This window comes from Eucyclogobius newberryi, unplaced genomic scaffold, assembly GCF_026437365.1.
Source record: "Eucyclogobius newberryi isolate DKJ021-1_F unplaced genomic scaffold, fEucNew1.0.hap1 SCAF_6, whole genome shotgun sequence".
NCBI classification, from domain to species: domain Eukaryota; kingdom Metazoa; phylum Chordata; class Actinopteri; order Gobiiformes; family Gobiidae; genus Eucyclogobius; species Eucyclogobius newberryi.
Genome location: NW_027316278.1, coordinates 43124569 through 43144138, shown reverse-complemented (window position 1 = coordinate 43144138; position 19570 = coordinate 43124569). Strand labels below are relative to the sequence as shown.

Here is a 19570-nt window from a genome sequence, read left to right as displayed (position 1 = left end):
TACTGTTATTTAACCAGGAGGTCCCATTGTGATTCAGAGTCTCTTTGGCTAGAGAGACCTGGCCCAGCAGCTACACAATCATGAAATATTACATGATACAAATATAATCGTAAAGCTTGCATCATTTGCAGTAGTTTATGTCATAAGACTTCATAACACTCTCCTCTCTCACCATGATGTGTGTGTGTCTGTGTCTGTGTGTGTCTGTGTGTGTGTGTGTGTGTGTGTGTGTCTGTCTGTGTGTGTGTGTGTCTGTCTGTCTGTGTGTCTGTGTGTGTCTGTGTGTGTCTGTGTGTGTTTTTGCAGTTTGCCTGGACCCATGTGACCCTGCTGCTTGTGGTCACCCAGTCCCACCTGGTCATTCAGAACCTGTTTGAGGGCATGATCTGGTAAGACGACGCACCACACACCACACACCACACAACACACAACACACAACACACAACACACCACTCCACACACACCACACCACACACCACACACCACACACCACACCACACACCACACCACACACCACACAACACACCACACACCACACACCACACCACACACCACACCACACACCACACACCACACACCACACCACACACCACACACCACACACCACACCACACACCACACAACACACCACACACCACACACCACACCACACACCACACCACACACACCACACCACACACCACACACCACACACCACACCACACACCACACCACACACCACACACCACACAACACACAACACACCACTCCACACACACCACACCACACACCACACCACACACCACACGACACACACCACACAACACACACCACACGACACACACCACACACACCACACACACCACACGACACACACCACACACACCACACCACACAACACACGACACCACACACCACACACCACACACACCACACACCAAACACCACACACCACACACACCACACGACACACACCACACGACACACACCACACACACCACACACACCACACACACCACACACACCACACGACACACACCACACACACCACACCACTGCAAATGCTCAGAATCACAAAAGGTTTATTGCCAAAGAACAGAATTCACACAGGAACTTGTTTTGTAGATTCAGTGCAACATAAAACAATGATAAAACAACCAATAAGTCAAAAGGAGAAACAATTTAAATCTGCCATAGGTTCAACAGTGATGATGGTTCAACAGTGATGATGGTTCAACAGTGATGATGGTTCAACAGTGATGATGGTTCAACAGTGATGATGGTTCAACAGTGATGATGGTTCAACAGTGATGATGGTTCAACAGTGATGATGGTTCAACAGTGATGATGGTTCAACAGTGATGATGGTTCAACAGTGATGATGGTTCAGCAGTGATGATGGTTCAGCAGTGATGATGGTTCAACAGTGATGATGGTTCAGCAGTGATGATGGTTCAACAGTGATGATGGTTCAGCAGTGATGATGGTTCAACAGTGATGATGGTTCAACAGTGATGATGGTTCAACAGTGATGATGGTTCAACAGTGATGATGGTTCAACAGTGATGATGGTTCAGCAGTGATGATGGTTCAGCAGTGATGATGGTTCAACAGTGATGATGGTTCAACAGTGATGATGGTTCAGCAGTGATGATGGTTCAGCAGTGATGATGGTTCAGCAGTGATGATGGTTCAACAGTGATGATGGTTCAACAGTGATGATGGTTCAACAGTGATGATGGTTCAACAGTGATGATGGTTCAGCAGTGATGATGGTTCAGCAGTGATGATGGTTCAGCAGTGATGATGGTTCAGCAGTGATGATGGTTCAACAGTGATGATGGTTCAACAGTGATGATGGTTCAGCAGTGATGATGGTTCAGCAGTGATGATGGTTCAGCAGTGATGATGGTTCAGCAGTGATGATGGTTCAGCAGTGATGATGGTTCAGCAGTGATGATGGTTCAACAGTCCAGGGGTCAGAGGCTTCAACAGTCCATATTTCAATTGACCTTTTGTAGCCGTTCTCCTTTATTTTGGTAGCGAAGGCGAGCGGGGGGAACATGCGGGGGACACGGGCGCCGCCATGTTTATTGTGATGACGCTGCTGGGCGTGTTTCAATCCCAGAATGCATTGCGTGAGTCAAATTTAAATCAAGTCACCGTGACAGTTCTGTGAGTGTTCTGTTTTGTTACAGACGCATGTGGTGGACCGAATAGAAGACGCACATGTGTTGTGCAGTGTGTTATCAGTCCTTTGGGATGAAAGATAGGATTACCAGCGTGATAAAAATATTCGACACAGCGGTTTAGGAAAGACCGGTCGGTGAGTCGGCGAAATAATTGAAAAATAAAAGATTTTGACGTTTTTTCAACAAAATGCTGATATTTTTTTTCCGGCGGCTAGTTTCATACCGGCTCGGTCCGGTTACGGCAAACAGACATATTATTTTGCTCAGCCTAATTACATTTTCTTTAAATCTAAAAAGGAGATAATAATTAATTATTATATGCACCAGCAGTATACACCTTGGTAATCAAGTTGTCAGTCACTCGACATTGGGACTGTGGACATCAGGCTGGACAGCAGGTTGGACAGCAGGTTGGACAGCAGTTTGGACTGCAGGTTGGACAGCAGGCTGGACAGAAGGTTGGACAGCAGGTTGGACAGAAGGTTGGACAGCAGGTTGGACAGCAGGCTGGACAGCAGGCTGGACAGCAGGTTGGACAGCAGTTTGGACTGCAGGTTGGACTGCAGGTTGGACTGCAGGCTGGACAGCAGGCTGGACAGCAGGCTGGACAGCAGGCTGGACAGCAGGTTGGACAGCAGGCTGGACAGCAGGTTGGACAGCAGGTTGGACAGCAGGTTGGACAGCAGGTTGGACAGTAGGTTGGACAGCAGGCGTGCGATACAGACCAGCTGCTGTTGAATTACGCAGTGGTCCTAACCCGCCCATCTGACTAGAGTCTCAAAAAAGCTCTGGGATCCCTCCGACATGCATGAAACTCTTTAAGATACTCCGCGGACTAATCTAGAAAAAGAGATCCTGCAACTCCACCGAACTCAAGAAGAAAGAAGCAATTAGATCCGAACTTATGGATGTTGCGTCTGAGCAGCACAAACGAAAAGCATCTATCAACAGCAGCTTCATGGAGACAGTGGTGTGAGACCTGCACGGTTCCCCTCAGCCTCCTGCACAACTCCTCGTTCCCGTTTACCCCGAGATGAGCGAGCGGTACACAAGAACAACAGCAGCACAATTGTCCCCAGTTTAAGCCTCACTAATCGTGTGAAAACAGAGGATCCTCATCTTAGTCCATCAAGTTTCTCCAGACTTCTGAGCAGCTTGCTAAATCGTCAACTAGGCTAGAAGCCATCTTGAGACGATCCAGTGATGCTCAGGTTTCATCTCCAGCCATGCCGCTTTCTCCAGTGCCACGCCTCTATGTATGGATTTGTTCACAGGATGTATTCCACCTATGGATGGGTCCCAGCCACGCTTCCCCCCCACAACAGTGATCATCGGTGACTCTATCATGCGCATTGTTGGAGCTACTGTCTCACAGACTGTGAGGAAACGTCCTGACCTGCTCCAGTCCATGTGCTCAACAGTTTAGAGGATTATTGTTCACGTCGGGACAAACATACAGTCAGAAACTGCAAAAAAGGATTCCATGAAGCTTTCCAATGTATTTGTGTTTGTCTCTGGACCCACGATGCTGAGAGATTCAGTAGAGCTGTATTTGAATGCCTGGCTTAGCTCAGTTTGGGATGGTCCCTCTCACTCCGTGTGGACGGTCTGCACCTGAACAGGCTCCGAAGTCATGCTGCTGTCCACTACCTGGTGCGTGTTCCGCACTTCCTTCACGCCCCTCATAACCTCGTCTTCTTCAGACTATTCAACACACAACTGTCTACAGACTAACGCAGAAACATGTTCGGAGTGACTCTATCGCCCTCTAGCAGTCGGAAATGCGCATTGCGCCCCAAAGTGAATCAAACTCATAGACTCATTTTCACTATTAAACCAATTATAACTATGAGCAATCACAGATATAAACACTCCATCCATGAAACTGAATCAGACACATTTCATTCATGTACCGTGAAGACAATGCTTAGTAACCAAATTGAAACTTGCTGTGCTAAATGTCAGGTCTTTATGTAACAAATAATTTCTAGTCAATTCTTTTATTTCTTCTTATAATCTTGATTTTATGTTTTAACTGAAACAGGCTTAACAAAAGAACAGGTTATTTAGGTCTGATAGAATCTGCTCCACCCAACTTTAAGTTTGAATCTGAAACACGAGAAAACAAAAAAGGGGGTGGAGTCTCTGCAATCTTTAGAGATTAAATAATGACCCACAGGTTGTTCTTTTGGGGTGTTTTTATCATTTGAGTATGTCTCCTTTAAAATGCAGCTAAAACTCTTCATTGTTTTACACAAGCCTCTCAAGCACTGCCAACGTTTTATTGATGATTTTACTGAGATGTTTCAGTCGTATGCACAGACTTGGATGGTTTGGTCATTACAGGTGGTTTCAATGTGCATGTGGATAACCTTCAGTCTTACTCGGCACATAAATGCCCCCCCCACAGCAGAGTGGCCCCACCCACAGCAGAGTGGCCCCACCCACAGCAGAGGGCACACTCTAGATCTCATGATTACAAAAGGGGTAAATATTTCAAATGTTAATGTGATCGATGTTGCTCTGTCTGATCATCTCTGTGTCTTCTTTGACATGTCTGTTTTTCCCAAACCACCGTTTGGTCCTGCAGCTGTTCAGAGGCTGGTCCTGCCGCTGTTCAGAGGCTGGTCCTGCAGCTGTTCAGTGGCTGGTCCTGCAGCTGTTCAGAGGCTGGTCCTGCAGCTGTTCAGAGGCTGGTCCTGCCGCTGTTCAGAGGCTGGTCCTGCAGCTTTTCAGAGGCTGGTCCTGCAGCTGTTCAGAGGCTGGTCCTGCCGCTGTTCAGAGGCTGGTCCTGCAGCTGTTCAGAGGCTGGTCCTGCCGCTGTTCAGAGGCTGGTCCTGCAGCTGTTCAGAGGCTGGTCCTGCATCTGTTCAGAGGCTGGTCCTGCAGCTGTTCAGAGGCTGGTCCTGCAGCTGTTCATAGGCTGGTCCTGCCTCTGTTCAGATGCTGGTCCTGCAGCTGTTCATAGGCTGGTCCTGCAGCTGTTCAGAGGCTGGTCTTGCAGTTGTTCAGAGGCTGGTCCTGCAGCTGTTCAGAGGCTGGTCCTGCATCTGTTCAGAGGCTGGTCCTGCCGCTGTTCAGAGGCTGGTCTTGCAGCTGTTCAGAGGCTGGTCCTGCAGCTGTTCAGAGGCTGGTCCTGCAGCTGTTCAGAGGCTGGTCCTGCCGCTGTTCAGAGGCTGGTCCTGCAGCTGTTCAGAGGCTGGTCCTGCAGCTGTTCAGAGGCTGGTCCTGTCGCTGTTCAGAGGCTGGTCCTGCAGTTGTTCAGAGGCTGGTCCTGCATCTGTTCAGTGGCTGGTCCTGCCGCTGTTCAGAGGCTGGTCCTGCAGCTGTTCAGTGGCTGGTCCTGCAGTTGTTCAGAGGAGACACATAAATGATGGCACAGGTGCACTGTTTATGGAAATGATAAACTTTGAAAATGTCTCATGTTCTAATGTGACTGATTTGTGTGTTTTGAATGTTCTGGACACCATTGCCCCTATGAAGGCTAAAATGGTTAAAAATAAGCAGAAGTTGCCATGGCACAGAAAGAGAATGCCGCCGAGCAGAGCGAAAATGGCGCAGGTCAAAGCTCCAGGTTCATCATGAAATATACACAGAAAAAATGTCTGCATCCAACCAATTATTATGTAGAACAAGAGAAATTATTGGAAATATTAATAACAAATTCCCGTATTGTGTTTGCGACAATAAACAGAATGACACACCCTCCAGCTGTTGGAACTACTTTCCATGTTGAGAGAGTTTGCCACTTTCTTCACGGCCCAGAACATTAAGAATACCATTAATCCAGTTCAAGAAACCATCACCAGCCTGAGCTCTTCTACCTGCTGCCCTAACATGTGACCACTAGACTTTTAAAGTCTGTGCTGAGCAGTGCTCTCCCCAGAATATTTTAAAGGGATGATAAATATGCCTCATACGGGGTCGCATTTTCCTCCATGGCTAGTTTAATGTAACATAATTTTTTCCAAAGGTACATGCACCATAAACACTATTATTACATACACTATTACATGGTGTATAAACCCCTAAACATACTATTACATGGTGTATAAGTCTAAACATACTATTACATGGTGTATAAGTCTAAACATACTATTACATGGTGTATAAACCCCTAAACATACTATTACATGGTGTATAAGTCTAAACATACTATTACATGTGTATAAGTCTAAACACACTATTACATGGTGTATAAGTCTAAACACACTATTACATGGTGTATAAGTCTAAACACACTATTACATGTGTATAAGTCTAAACACACTATTACATGTGTATAAGTCTAAACATACTATTACATGGTGTATAAGTCTAAACACACTATTACATGTGTATAAGTCTAAACACACTATTACATGGTGTATAAGTCTAAACACACTATTACATGGTGTATAAGTCTAAACACACTATTACATGTGTATAAGTCTAAACATACTATTACACGATGTATAAGTCTAAACATACTATTACATGGTGTATAAGTCTAAACATACTATTACATGGTGTATAAGTCTAAACACACTATTACATGTGTATAAGTCTAAACACACTTTTACATGGTGTATAAGTCTAAACACACTATTACATGTGTATAAGTCTAAACACACTATTACATGGTGTATAAGCCCATCCATCCATCTTCTGCCGCTTTATCCGGGGCCGGGTCGCGGGGGCAGCAGTCTGAGCAAGGACTCCCAGACTTCCTCCTCCCCAGACACTTCCTCCAACTCCTCCGGGGGGATCCCGAGGCGTTCCCAGGCCAGCCGAGAGACATAGTCTCTCCAGCGTGTCCTGGGTCTTCCCCGGGGCCTCTTCCCGGTGGGACATGCCTGAAACACCTCCCGAGGGAGGGGCCCAGGAGGCTCCGGAACAGATGCCCGAGCCACCTCAGCTGGCTCCTCTCGACGTGGAGGAGCAGCGGCTCTACTCCGAGCTCCCCCCGTGTGGCCGAGCTCCTCACCTTATCTCTAAGGGAGCGCCCAGCCACACGGCGGAGGAAACTCATTTCGACCGCTTGTATCCGCGATCTTGTTCTTTCGGTCATTACCCAAAGCTCATGACCATAGGTGAGGTCAGAACGTAGACCGACCGGTAAATCCAGAGCTTTGTCTTTGGACTCAGCTCCTTCTTCACCACAACAGTCGATGCAGCGACTGCATCACTGCAGCCGCTGCACCGATCCAACTATTGATCTCACGCTCCATCCTTCACTCACTCATGAACAAGACCCTGAGATACTTGAACTCCTCCACTTGGGGCAAGGACTCCCCACCCACCTGGAGAGGACAAGGACAACCCCACCCACCTGGAGAGGGCAAGCCACCTTTTTCTGGTCGAGAACCATGGCCTCGGATTTGGAGGTGCTGATTCTCATCCCAGCCGCTTCACACTCGGCTGCAAACCGTCCCAGTGCAATGTTGCAGGTCCGGGTTTGATGGAGCCTCAGGTCAACATCGTCTGCAAACAGCAGAGATGAGATCCTGTGGTCCCCAAACCGGACACCCTCCGACCCCTGACTGCGCCTAGAAATTCTGTCCATAAAAATTATGAACAGAACCGGTGACAAAGGGCAGCCCTGGCGGAGTCCAACATGCACTGGGAACAGGTCTGACTTACTGCCGGCAATGCGAACACAGCTCCTGCTCCGGTCATACAGGGACCGGACAGCCCTGAGCAAAGGGCCCCGGACCCCGTACTCCCGGAGCACCCCCCCAAAGGACACCCCGAGGGACACGGTCGAAAGCCTTCTCCAGATCCACAAAGCACATGTGGACTGATAGGGCAAACTCCCATGAACCCTCGAGCACCCGATGGAGAGTCTAGAGCTGGTCCAGTGTTCCACGACAGGGACGAAAACCACTCTGCTCCTCCTGAATCCGAGGTTCGACTATCGGTCGGATTCTCCTCTCCAGTACCTTGGAATAGACCTTACCCGGGAGGCTGAGGAGTGTGATCCCTCTGTAGTTGGAACACACCCTCCGGTCCCCCTTCTTGAACAGAGGGACCACCACCCCGGTCTGCCAGTCCAGAGGCACGGTCCCCGACCGCCACGCGATGTTGCAGAGACGTGTCAACCAAGACAGTCCTACAACATCCAGATACTTTAGGTACTCAGGGTGGGTCTCATCCACCCCCGGAGCCCTGCCACCGAGGAGTTTGCGAACAACCTCAGTGACTTCAGCTTGGGTGATGGATGAGTCCCCGGTCTCTACTTCCTCTTCGGAAGACCTGACTGGGGGATTAAGGAGATCCTCAAAGTATTCCTTCCACCGTCCGACGACATCCCCAGTCGAGGTCAGCGGGCCTCCACCCGCACCGTAAACGGTGTTGGTGAGACACTGCTTTCCCCTCCTGAGGCGCCGGACGGTTTGCCAGAATTTCTTTGGTGCCGACCGATAGTCCTCCTCCATGGCCTCCCCGAACTCCTCCCAGGCCCGGATTTTTGCCTCTGCGACAGCACGAGCTGCGGCTCGCTTGGCCTGCCGATACCTGTCGATGACCTCCGGAGACCCACAAGCCAGAGTGGCCTGATAGGCCTCCTTCTTCAGTCTGACGGCATCCCTTACTTCCAGTGTCCACCACCGGGTTCGGGGGTTGCCGCCACGACAGGCACCGTAGACCTTGCGACCACAGCTCCGAGCAGCCGCATCAACAATGGAGACGGAGAACATGGTCCACTCGGACTCAATGTCCCCAACCTCCCCCGGGACATGGGAGAAGCTCTCCCGGAGGTGCGAGTTGAATACCCTACTGACAGAGGGCTCCACTAGACGTTCCCAACAGACCCTCACAATGCGCTTGGGTCTGCCAAGTCTGTCCGGCTTCCTCCTCCGCCAGCGGATCCAACTCACCACCAGGTGGTGATCGGTTGACAACTCTGCCCCTCTCTTCACCCGAGTGTCCAAGACACGCGGCCGGAGGACAGATGACACGACGACAAAGTCGATCATTGACCTCCGGCCTGTGTCCTGGTGCCATGTGCACTGATGGACACCCTTGTGCTTGAACATGGTGTTTGTTATGGACAATCCGTGGCTAGCACAGAAGTCCAATGACTGAACACTGCTCGGGTTCAGATCGGGGAAGCCGTTCTTCCCGATCACCCCTCTCCAGGTGTCACTGTCATTGCCCCCAGTAGAACAACGGAGTCCCCGGTCGGTGCACTGTCCAGTATCCCTCCCAAGGACTCCAAGAAGGCCGGGTACTCTGCACTGCTGTTCGGCCCGTAGGCCGCCACAACAGTGAGAAACCTGTCCCCCACCCGAAGGCTGAGGGACGCGACCCTCTCGTTCACCGGGGTGAACTCCAACACGTGGCGGCTGAGCTGAGGGGCTATAAGCCCACACCAGCCCCGCCCACACCAGCCCGCCGCTTCTCCTCGCGGGCAACACCCGAGAAGTGGAGCGTCCAGCCCCTCTCGAGGAGATGGGTTCCAGAGCCCAAACTGTGCGTGGAGGTGAGGCCGACTATATCTAGTCGATATCGCTCAACCTCCCGCACATACTCGGGCTCTTTCCCCCCCAGCGAGGTGACATTCCATGTCCCCAGAGTTAGTCTTTGTGTCTGGAGATCTGGTCGCCGAGGCCCCTGCCGTCGACTGCCGCCCAGATCTCTCTGTACCGGCCCCTTATGGATCCTCCTGCGGGTGGTGGGCCCACGGGAGGGCGGCCCCACGTCGCTCTTTCGGGCCGGGCCCCGTGGGGTAAGACCCGGCCACCAGGCGCTTGCCATGGAGCACCCATCCCAGGCCTGGCTCCAGGATGGGGCCCCGGTGACGCCGATCAGGCGACGTAAACGGCCTTGTTTTTGTCGTCATGACCTATGACCCTGAAGTGCCACATGAACATGACCTATGACCCTGAAGTGCCACATGAACATGACCTATGACCCTGAAGTGTCACATGAACATGACCTATGACCCTTAAGAGCCACATGAACATGACCTATGACCCTGAAGTGTCACATGAACATGACCTATGACCCTGAAGTGCCACATGAACATGACCTATGACCCTGAAGTGCCACATGAACATGACCTATGACCCTGAAGTGTCACATGAACATGACCTATGACCCTGAAGTGCCACATGAACATGACCTATGACCCTGAAGTGCCACATGAACATGACCTATGACCCTGAAGTGCCACATGAACATGACCTATGACCCTGAAGTGCCACATGAACATGACCTATGACCCTGAAGTGCCACATGAACATGACCTATGACCTGAAGTGTCACATGAACATGACCTATGACCCTGCAGTGCCACATGAACATGACCTATGACCCTTAAGAGCCACATGAACATGACCTATGACCCTGAAGTGCCACATGAACATGACCTATGACCCTGAAGTGCCACATGAACATGACCTATGACCCTGAAGTGCCACATGAACATGACCTATGACCCTGAAGTGCCACATGAACATGACCTATGACCCTGAAGTGCCACATGAACATGACCTATGACCCTGCAGTGCCACATGAACATGACCTATGACCCTTAAGAGCCACATGAACATGACCTATGACCCTGAAGTGCCACATGAACATGACCTATGACCCTGAAGTGCCACATGAACATGACCTATGACCTGAAGTGTCACATGAACATGACCTATGACCCTGCAGTGCCACATGAACATGACCTATGACCCTTAAGAGCCACATGAACATGACCTATGACCCTGAAGTGCAGAGATGACCTATGACCCTGAACTGTTTGTGTTTGGCAGGTTCATCGTGCCCATCTCCATTGTGATCTGCAACGACATCATGGCCTACCTGTTCGGCTTCTTCTTCGGCAGAACTCCTCTAATCAAGGTCCTCCACACTTACACATTTACACACTTACACACTTACACACCTACACACCTACACACCTACACACCTACACACTTACACACTTACACATTTACACACTTACACACTTACACACCTACACACCTACACACTTACACACTTACACACCTACACACCTACACACCTACACACCTACACACTTACACACTTACACATTTACACACTTACACACCTACACACCTACACACCTACACACCTACACACTTACACACTTACACACTTACACACCCCCACACTTACACACCCCCACACTTACACACTTACACACCCCCACACTTACACACCCCCACACTTACACACTTACACACCTACACACTGGTCCTAGTACACAATGCAGTGAGGAAAGTACAGAGCGTTACATAGAGACTAAACAGCCACTGCCTGAGGCTTCATCAGCTTCTTCCTCTTAAAGCCACAAACAGTGAAGTTTCTGAGCAGGAGAAAAGATGATTTGAAAGAGTTAAAGAGTCCAAAGAGTTAAAGAGTCCAAAGAGTTAAAGAGTCCAAAGAGTTAAAGAGTCCAAAGAGAGAGGTTCAATTTACCAGAAATATACAACATCATTTTGAACCCATGGGGCGGGCTCAGCCCTGGTCATGATGCTAGTCTGGTACTCATCAGTGGTGTGTGTGTGTGTATGTGTGTGTATATATATATATATATATATATATATATATATAATTACACACACACATGTGTGACATCGATGACAGGACTTAAGCCCTCTATGTGCCACGCCCAGGTGTACCTTTTACGCCCAGTGTGGAGCAGGCGTAAGTCCAGGGACGACATGAGAAGTGCGGGGAGCAGGTGATGGACCAAGCAGCGGCTTAATGACCGCGCTCAGATATGAACAGCGAGACCCACGGGCCCCGGAGCGGCTCTGTCTGCTCTGATTCGACGGGGCTCTGGTGGCTCCTCCCCTCGCTTTCCCGTGCGCTCTGGGATTTTCCCCGTGCATTTTCCTGTGATGCCGCTGCAGCTCGGACACCGCCCACAGATGTGCTTCTTGTCACGTCTATAGACGATGAAATAAAGAACTAAACAAGACTGAAGTTCCTCCGCTATACATATATATATATATATATATATATATATATATACATATATATATATATATATATATATATATATATATATATATATATATATATATATATATAACTTATATAAGTTAATTTACACCATTAAACTGGAGACTTGATCATGTTTCCAGGCAACAAGCTCAGAATACTGTTTTCTTGTGAATGCTTAGGCTAAAACGAGGCACCGATATGACAGGTCTTAAGTTAAGCACTTGGTCCTGACTCCAGTCGTCGAGCGTAGTGAAGAGCTGTGTGTTTGTCCCACAGCTGTCCCCAAAGAAGACCTGGGAAGGCTTCATCGGCGGCTTCTTTTCCACCGTGGTCTTCGGCTTCATGGTAAGACATTCTCCTCTGACCCTCTGATCTTCTGACCCTCTGATCTTCTGACCCTCTGACCATCTGACCTTCTCTGTCCTCAGCTGGCCTATGTCCTGGCTCAGGTGCAGTACTTTGTGTGTCCTGTGGGCTACAACAGTGAGAGCAACAGCTTCACAGTGGAGTGTGAGCCGTCCAGCATGTTTGAGCTGCAGGAGTACACGCTGCCCGCTGCTGTCCAGAACACTCTGGGCTGGGTAAGAGACCACCACGTTCTGCTAGAGACGCGTGGAGGACTGACCAGTCACATGTTTGTGCAGGAGACGGTGCAGCTGTTCCCGTTCCAGATCCACAGCATTTTCCTCTCGTCCTTTGCGTCTCTCATTGGACCCTTCGGTGGATTCTTTGCCAGCGGCTTCAAACGAGCGTTCAAAATCAAAGTACAGGTTTCTCTGGTAGCACCCAGGGAGCACCTGTGGAGCACCTGTTCAACCCCATGTTCTGTGTGCAGGACTTTGCCAACACTATCCCGGGCCACGGCGGCATCATGGACCGCTTCGACTGTCAGTACCTGATGGCCACCTTCGTGCACGTCTACATCGCTAGCTTCATCCGGTGAGCAGAGGTCACAATGACCCGTAATGACCCCCAATGACCCCCAATGACCCGCAGTGACCCGTAATGACCCGTAATGACCCGCAGTGACCCGTAATGACCCGCAGTGACCCGCAGTGGCCCGTAATGACTCGCAATGACCCGCAGTGACCCGTAATGACCCGCAGTGACCCGTAATGACCCGCAGTGACCCTCAATGACCCGCAGTGATCCGCAATGACCCGTAATGACCCGCAGTGACCCGCAATGACCCGCAGTGACCCGCAATTATTTTCACCCGTTTGTTGTTTTGATGGGTTTAAAATGGCTTCTGCTTGTATCATTTTACATTGAGCTGAAAATGCGTTCTGCATATGTGACTTGGTGCACATATATATATGTATGTATATAATATATATATATATATATATATATATATATATATATGTATGTATATAATATATATATATATATATATATATATATATATATATATATGTATGTATATAATATATATATATACATATATATATATATATATATATATATATATATATATATACATATATATATATATATATGTATATATCTCAGTGTTCTCGCTAGGCTGAGGTTTGAGGATGGCGGTGGGACACCAACAAATTACCGCTTGTGCCTTCCCTCGATATGGAAACCCAATTTGATCACACTCCTCCACTTGGGTGCGGCGAATCGCGGCGCTCGGCGCTCCTCGCCATCGTATCTTAATACCTGGCAGTATCTTTTCAGCTTGGCGGCCACCGCCTCAGCGAGAACACTGATATAAATATATAATATATCTCTAGTAAAAAGTCTGCACCTGAGTCCAGCAAGACCTGAGCTCACACTGTCTTTTGTGTGTGTGCGTGTGCGTGTGTGTGTGCAGGGGGCCCAACCCGAGCAAGGTGCTCCAGCAGTTGCTGCTTCTCCAGCCGGAGCAGCAGCTCAGTATCTTCCACAGTCTGCACTCACAGCTGAGAGAGCGGGGGCTGCTGCCGCCCGCACAGGCCTAGACCTCCGCACAGGCCTAGACCTCCGCACAGGCCTAGACCTCCGCACAGGCCTAGACCTCCGCACAGGCCTAGACCTCCGCACATCTGTGGCACTGACCAGCTGAAGGACTCTGAGGGGAGGCCACACTCATCACACATCACCTCCATCCTCACGTTCAGCACCAGCAGCAGCCACTCTGTCCATGTGTAGGACACGCAGCATGTAAAGAGTATAAAGAGTACACACTGTACTTCAACCCATCATCTATAAGAAGTGAATATGTCTACAACAGCTACAAGATCTGTCCATATGTAACATTGTACACACCCCGTCCTGCAGTGTGTAGTGTGTACACACCCTGTCCTGCAGTGTGTGTAGTGTGTACACACCCCGTCCTGCAGTGTGTGTAGTGTGTACACACCCCGTCCTGCAGTGTGTAGTGTGTACACACCCTGTCCTGCAGTGTGTGTAGTGTGTACACACCCTGTCCTGCAGTGTGTGTAGTGTGTACACACCCTGTCCTGCAGTGTGTAGTGTGTACACACCCTGCCCTGCAGTGTGTAGTGTGTACACACCCTGTCCTGCAGTGTGTAGTGTGTACACACCCTGCCCTGCAGTGTGTAGTGTGTACACACCCTGCCCTGCAGTGTGTAGTGTGTACACACCCTGTCCCTGTAGTGTGTAGTGTGTACACACCCTGTCCTGCAGTGTGTAGTGTGTACACACCCTGCCCTGCAGTGTGTAGTGTGTACACACCCTGTCCTGCAGTGTGTAGTGTGTACACACCCTGCCCTGCAGTGTGTAGTGTGTACACACCCTGTCCTGCAGTGTGTAGTGTGTACACACCCTGTCCCTGTAGTGTGTAGTGTGTACACACCCTGTCCTGCAGTGTGTAGTGTGTACACACCCTGCCCTGCAGTGTGTAGTGTGTACACACCCTGTCCTGCAATGTGTAGTGTGTACACACCCTGTCCTGCAGTGTGTACTAATGAGGGACATTTATAGCCAGTTGTTTTGCAGACGTAGTCAAAGCCTCTCTCAAGTGTGACCTTAGCATGAGGGTAACCATAGCGATAGAAGGTGTTTTTCAAACAGTGGTGCCCTTATAGCTCTGTGGCTGTTTGCGCCCTCTACAGGTAGAAAATAGGAGCATGTGGTGCCCTCTAGTTCCCGCCCCCTGCGGCTCCCTCTGTATTTGAAGTTACAGTTTTGAATGTAGATTTTATTGAGTCATTGGTCGTTGCTCCTCGTGTGCGATGATCGCTCCAGCACTGATCGTGAAGAGTTGAAGTGTATTTACGATGTACAGATCCTGAACGAGCCTGAACCAAAGCACTGACTCTGACACCGCATGTCCTCCAGTCTGGACTTTATATTTATTCTGTTTTACAGCGCCCTCTGGCTTTACTCTGCTGTACTGGGGTTACGTGTGTGATCGGCTGAACAGACTGTTTTAAGGGGATTTTAGAGTACAAGTCTATTTAATCAGAGAGAATGTTATCTTTGGGGAACGTGTGGGAGAATAAAGTGGGTTTCTGTACCAGTTTCTTCTTTTCTTAAGACTCCTGTGTTATGCAGAATTCACACTTGAAGAGATGACGTCAGCTTTAGTGCTTTCTTTAGTTTATTACCCAGCTCTGCCTCCTCACGGGAACCACAAGTGGAACAACTTATGATTATATCAAACTGAGAACTGATTTCATGAGCAGAAACAGGCCTTTTACATTAAGTACTCACTCTTTCCTCTTTTAGTTATGTTCAGCCAAAAAGGATTCCATTATTTACCTCAAAATTCTACAAACAAAACCCCATAATGCCAACCTCAGAGGAACTGTCTGTAGAACTCAGAGGAACTGTCTGTAGAGCTCAGAGGAACTGTCTGTAGAGCTCAGAGGAACTGTCTGTAGACCTCAGAGGAACTGTAGACCTGTCATGGAATCAGACATACACCGATGCTATTCCTTAACACACAGAGAACACAATTCAACTTGGAATATGAAACGACACAGAAATATCAGACTTTTGTATGGCATGCATGGGAGAAAACGCCGGGACGGGTCACCAGGCTGTTGTAAGCAGCCTGCGTGACCCTCCTGCGTCTCACACCGTTTTTCTCATGCAGGTTGGTTTTATTAGATATTCTGGAATAGGCGGGTCACATTTCTCATTGGTCAGCTTCACATCAAGGCACTTGTCTTTTACCACAGTTGGTATTTTCCGTACAGATAAAGCCTTGGTAATGTTTACCCAAACCCCCCTGGGCTGTTACACCCCCCTCCCTGGGGCCAACATTATTTGGCCCATCTTTACGACACCTTCACAAACAACTGCAGTTTGTCACACATGCTGTTCTTCTCTTAGACTAATGATGCAGATAATATATCACTATTATGCAGATAAAATACATCACAGAAATATAATCATATATTCACATTTTATCACATTTCCCTCCTGTTTATCAAAGCATTAGTCACTGTCTCATATGCCAAACATATTACTCTTTTCAGTTTTCAACATGTCTTTCATATTGTTGTTAAAATGGCACTTTTACACTCAAAAAGGTTTATGCACAGTTCTTTTCTCGCGGCCCACTACATGTCTATATTACTTTCCTAAATTTTTAGTCAGATTGGTCAATCTCTGTAATTTGACAAACAGACAATTTATTCTGTCTATAGTTTTGTGCGGTGTGATGGGAAATATAGAAGTACAAGCGGAAAGCCCTTAAACCCGCTGCTCTCTGGTCAGTCAGTTTGACTCGTCAGGGACCTCTGGACGATGGCTGCCCACGAGTCCGAAGGTTCACGAGTCCGAAAATTCCAAAATTTTAAGGTTCACATGTCCGAAGGTTTATTAGTCCGAAGGTTTATTAGTCCGAAGGTTCACGAGTCCGAAGGTGTGAGTCTGCGCAGCGGGCTCTACTCGCGGCTCTCCTCCCCAAAGCTGTGTCTCCGTGCAGGGCTCTCCTCGCCTCCCTTTGCCCCACACACTGCTTTTTGGACTTTTCTAGTGTTGATCCACTTTTTATGATTAAACTCACGTATTTTCCAGAACCGACTTGTTTCTGTGCATAGCCTGAGCTCCTTATCATATTATTAATGAATGAATTAACTCAAAAAGCCCAGCAGTTTCGGCCGCGCGCCGCGGCTCTGTAGACACTCCCGTCTTGGCCAGCTGAATTTCCTTTTTGACTACCAATCCTACGGTGATCGGATCACGCGTTTCTATATATACATATATCATTTCTATACTTTGATCAAATGAGAGCATAAAGCGGAGGATTCTGATCACACATATTGTTGTTGTTGTTGGCATAGAACGGAGGATTCTGTTCAGGCATTTTTCTTATGATCAAATGAGGGCATAAAGCGGAGGATTCGAGATGTTCCCTTGTTATTTTCATATACACAGTACAACTTGCGGTGCCTCCTGTGAGCAGCTGATGATAACTGTTGATTCTTTTCGCAGAGTGTAGTACTTTGCGTACTGTAGAATCTGTGTTCACATCCATTGTAGCAGAGTATCGTACTCTACCGTAGACTCTGGACAAAACTCATACATACGAAGTCCTGCGTCTGCGATGTTATGGATCTGCCGCTGTGTTGTCCAGACATTTCTCTCACTTTCCCATGAGAGCACCCATGATCTCGTCCTCTCCTGGTGAGGACGACAAGGTGTGGCTCCGTCCACTTGGCTCGTCCACTTGGCTCGTCTCTGTGAACACCACATCTCCAACACGTTCTTGCTGCGGTGATAAACAAAGTCTTTTCGACAGTTCAATGAATTTCAAACAGTTCTCTTGTTTACAACTTTTTTTTTTTAGTAATTATTGATTCGGAATATTTGTTTACACGTACAATTATCCCTCCATTTGAGACATTGAATCCCCATGTCTCAATATTCTACACAATTCTACATTCAAACAAAATTCAATAATCCAGATAGTTTACAACGATGTAATCAAGGAAGAGATGGAATTGCGTTTGTGGTTCCACTCCGCAATGTCACCTCTTGACCTTTCACAGTTCAGTCACACATCCCTGGCTGAGCCCCCTCCCCCAAAGGCGCCGGGCCCATGTGTGGGTCAATCATTCTGTGTCTGTAATCCGACACTGCCAAACATATCTGTTTTACCACCATTTGTTTCAAACTCTAAATGTTTCAAACTCTAAATGTTTCAAACGTCTAAATGTTTCAAACTCTAAATGTTTCAAACGTCTAAATGTTTCAAACGTCTAAATGTTTCAAACTCTAAATGTTTCAAACTCTAAATGTCTGGTTGTCCACGTGTGCGCGCGTATGTATGTATGTGTGTGTGTGTCTGTGTGTGTGTGTGTGCAATACAACTACATCAAACAATAATAATTAGCTCAATAATTCCCCGTTGAGCTGGCCATAAGGGTCAGTTCACAACTTAGAATCCTTCACATAATTAACATCAAATTTCACATCTCCTCTGTGGGTGTGGCCTGAATAAAGTCACCCATCTAATGTAATATGTGCTAATCTTCTATGTGTGCTTCAGGTGAGTTTCAAACTCAATCTCTCATACCTGCTCATGTGATGCTTAACAAACATTGTGTATTAGTTTGTTCTAACAAGTCTATATGTGTATAAAAATCAAAATGATTCTAAACCTTCCCCTTAGTTATAAGGCAAGTCTCTTGTATCAACCCGTTTTTCCCCTTGTTGCCTACTTTCTTGTCTTTTCTTTGTAACATCACATCTTCCTCTCTGTCTTCCCCTCTGTCTCTCTCTGTCTTCCTCTCGTAACGGAGGAAACACCCAATTTCTAAACCTGCTTTTTCTTTCTCTCTTTCCACTTACTCTTACCCTCACTTGTAACCTGCTTTTACTTCCTAATTGCTGCTGGTATAACTATCAGACGCTGCATCCCCTGGGATTCCACTGTTCTTCACTCCTCCTGTTTAGTTCCTGTTATCACTGGTTTCATAACTTCGATAGCGTCTAGATGATATTGTCTTATTTGAATCTATTCAATTCTTGATTGAATCTGAACAATCCTTCAGGTATTTCCTTTAGAATGTCAAATTCTTTCCCTCTTAATGTAAGTCTTCTTATTACTCATCACGTCAACCCCCCTGAGGTGTTGCTCTTAATTGTCCCTGTGATCCGTAAAGATGAGGTAATCTGCTCCATCCTGGCCTCTCCTCAGATTCTTTCCTTCACCTATGTTTTCCCAGTCAATAGGCCCATTTGTTATCTCTGACTATCTTTTATGACCCATATCCTCTCATGTCCCCCCACTCGGTGTCGTTTGCCTTTAGTTAATGACACATTCATGTCTTTACTGGGAGGGCATTAGCACGTCACTATTTAACTTATTCCCTCACTTACATCTACATCGCAATATGAGGTTTCCTCATGATAATACGAATAAGTTACTGATATAACTTTTACTATCACTTTATTTACTGCGCGTTCAACTCCTATGTCCAAAAACATCAGTAGTCACTCATTTACCCATATAGGCCATAGGCTGTAACTCAGAATGTGGCTAG

At 47.8% G+C, this 19570-nt stretch overlaps 1 protein-coding gene across 1 annotated transcript in view; it reads left to right on the top strand.

Moving 5' to 3' along the window:
* Positions 1 to 14120, top strand: part of cds1 (CDP-diacylglycerol synthase (phosphatidate cytidylyltransferase) 1) — a 93280-nt gene extending 79160 nt beyond the window's left edge. Inside the window, exons 7-13 of the mRNA XM_072433337.1 lie at positions 307 to 389; positions 10919 to 11006; positions 12396 to 12464; positions 12548 to 12700; positions 12764 to 12883; positions 12955 to 13058; positions 13942 to 14120. Coding sequence (XP_072289438.1) covers positions 307 to 389; positions 10919 to 11006; positions 12396 to 12464; positions 12548 to 12700; positions 12764 to 12883; positions 12955 to 13058; positions 13942 to 14068 — 744 coding nt within the window. The 3' untranslated portion in view covers positions 14069 to 14120. The remainder of the gene's footprint in view (positions 1 to 306; positions 390 to 10918; positions 11007 to 12395; positions 12465 to 12547; positions 12701 to 12763; positions 12884 to 12954; positions 13059 to 13941) is intronic.
* The last annotated feature ends 5450 nt before the right edge of the window (positions 14121 to 19570 follow it).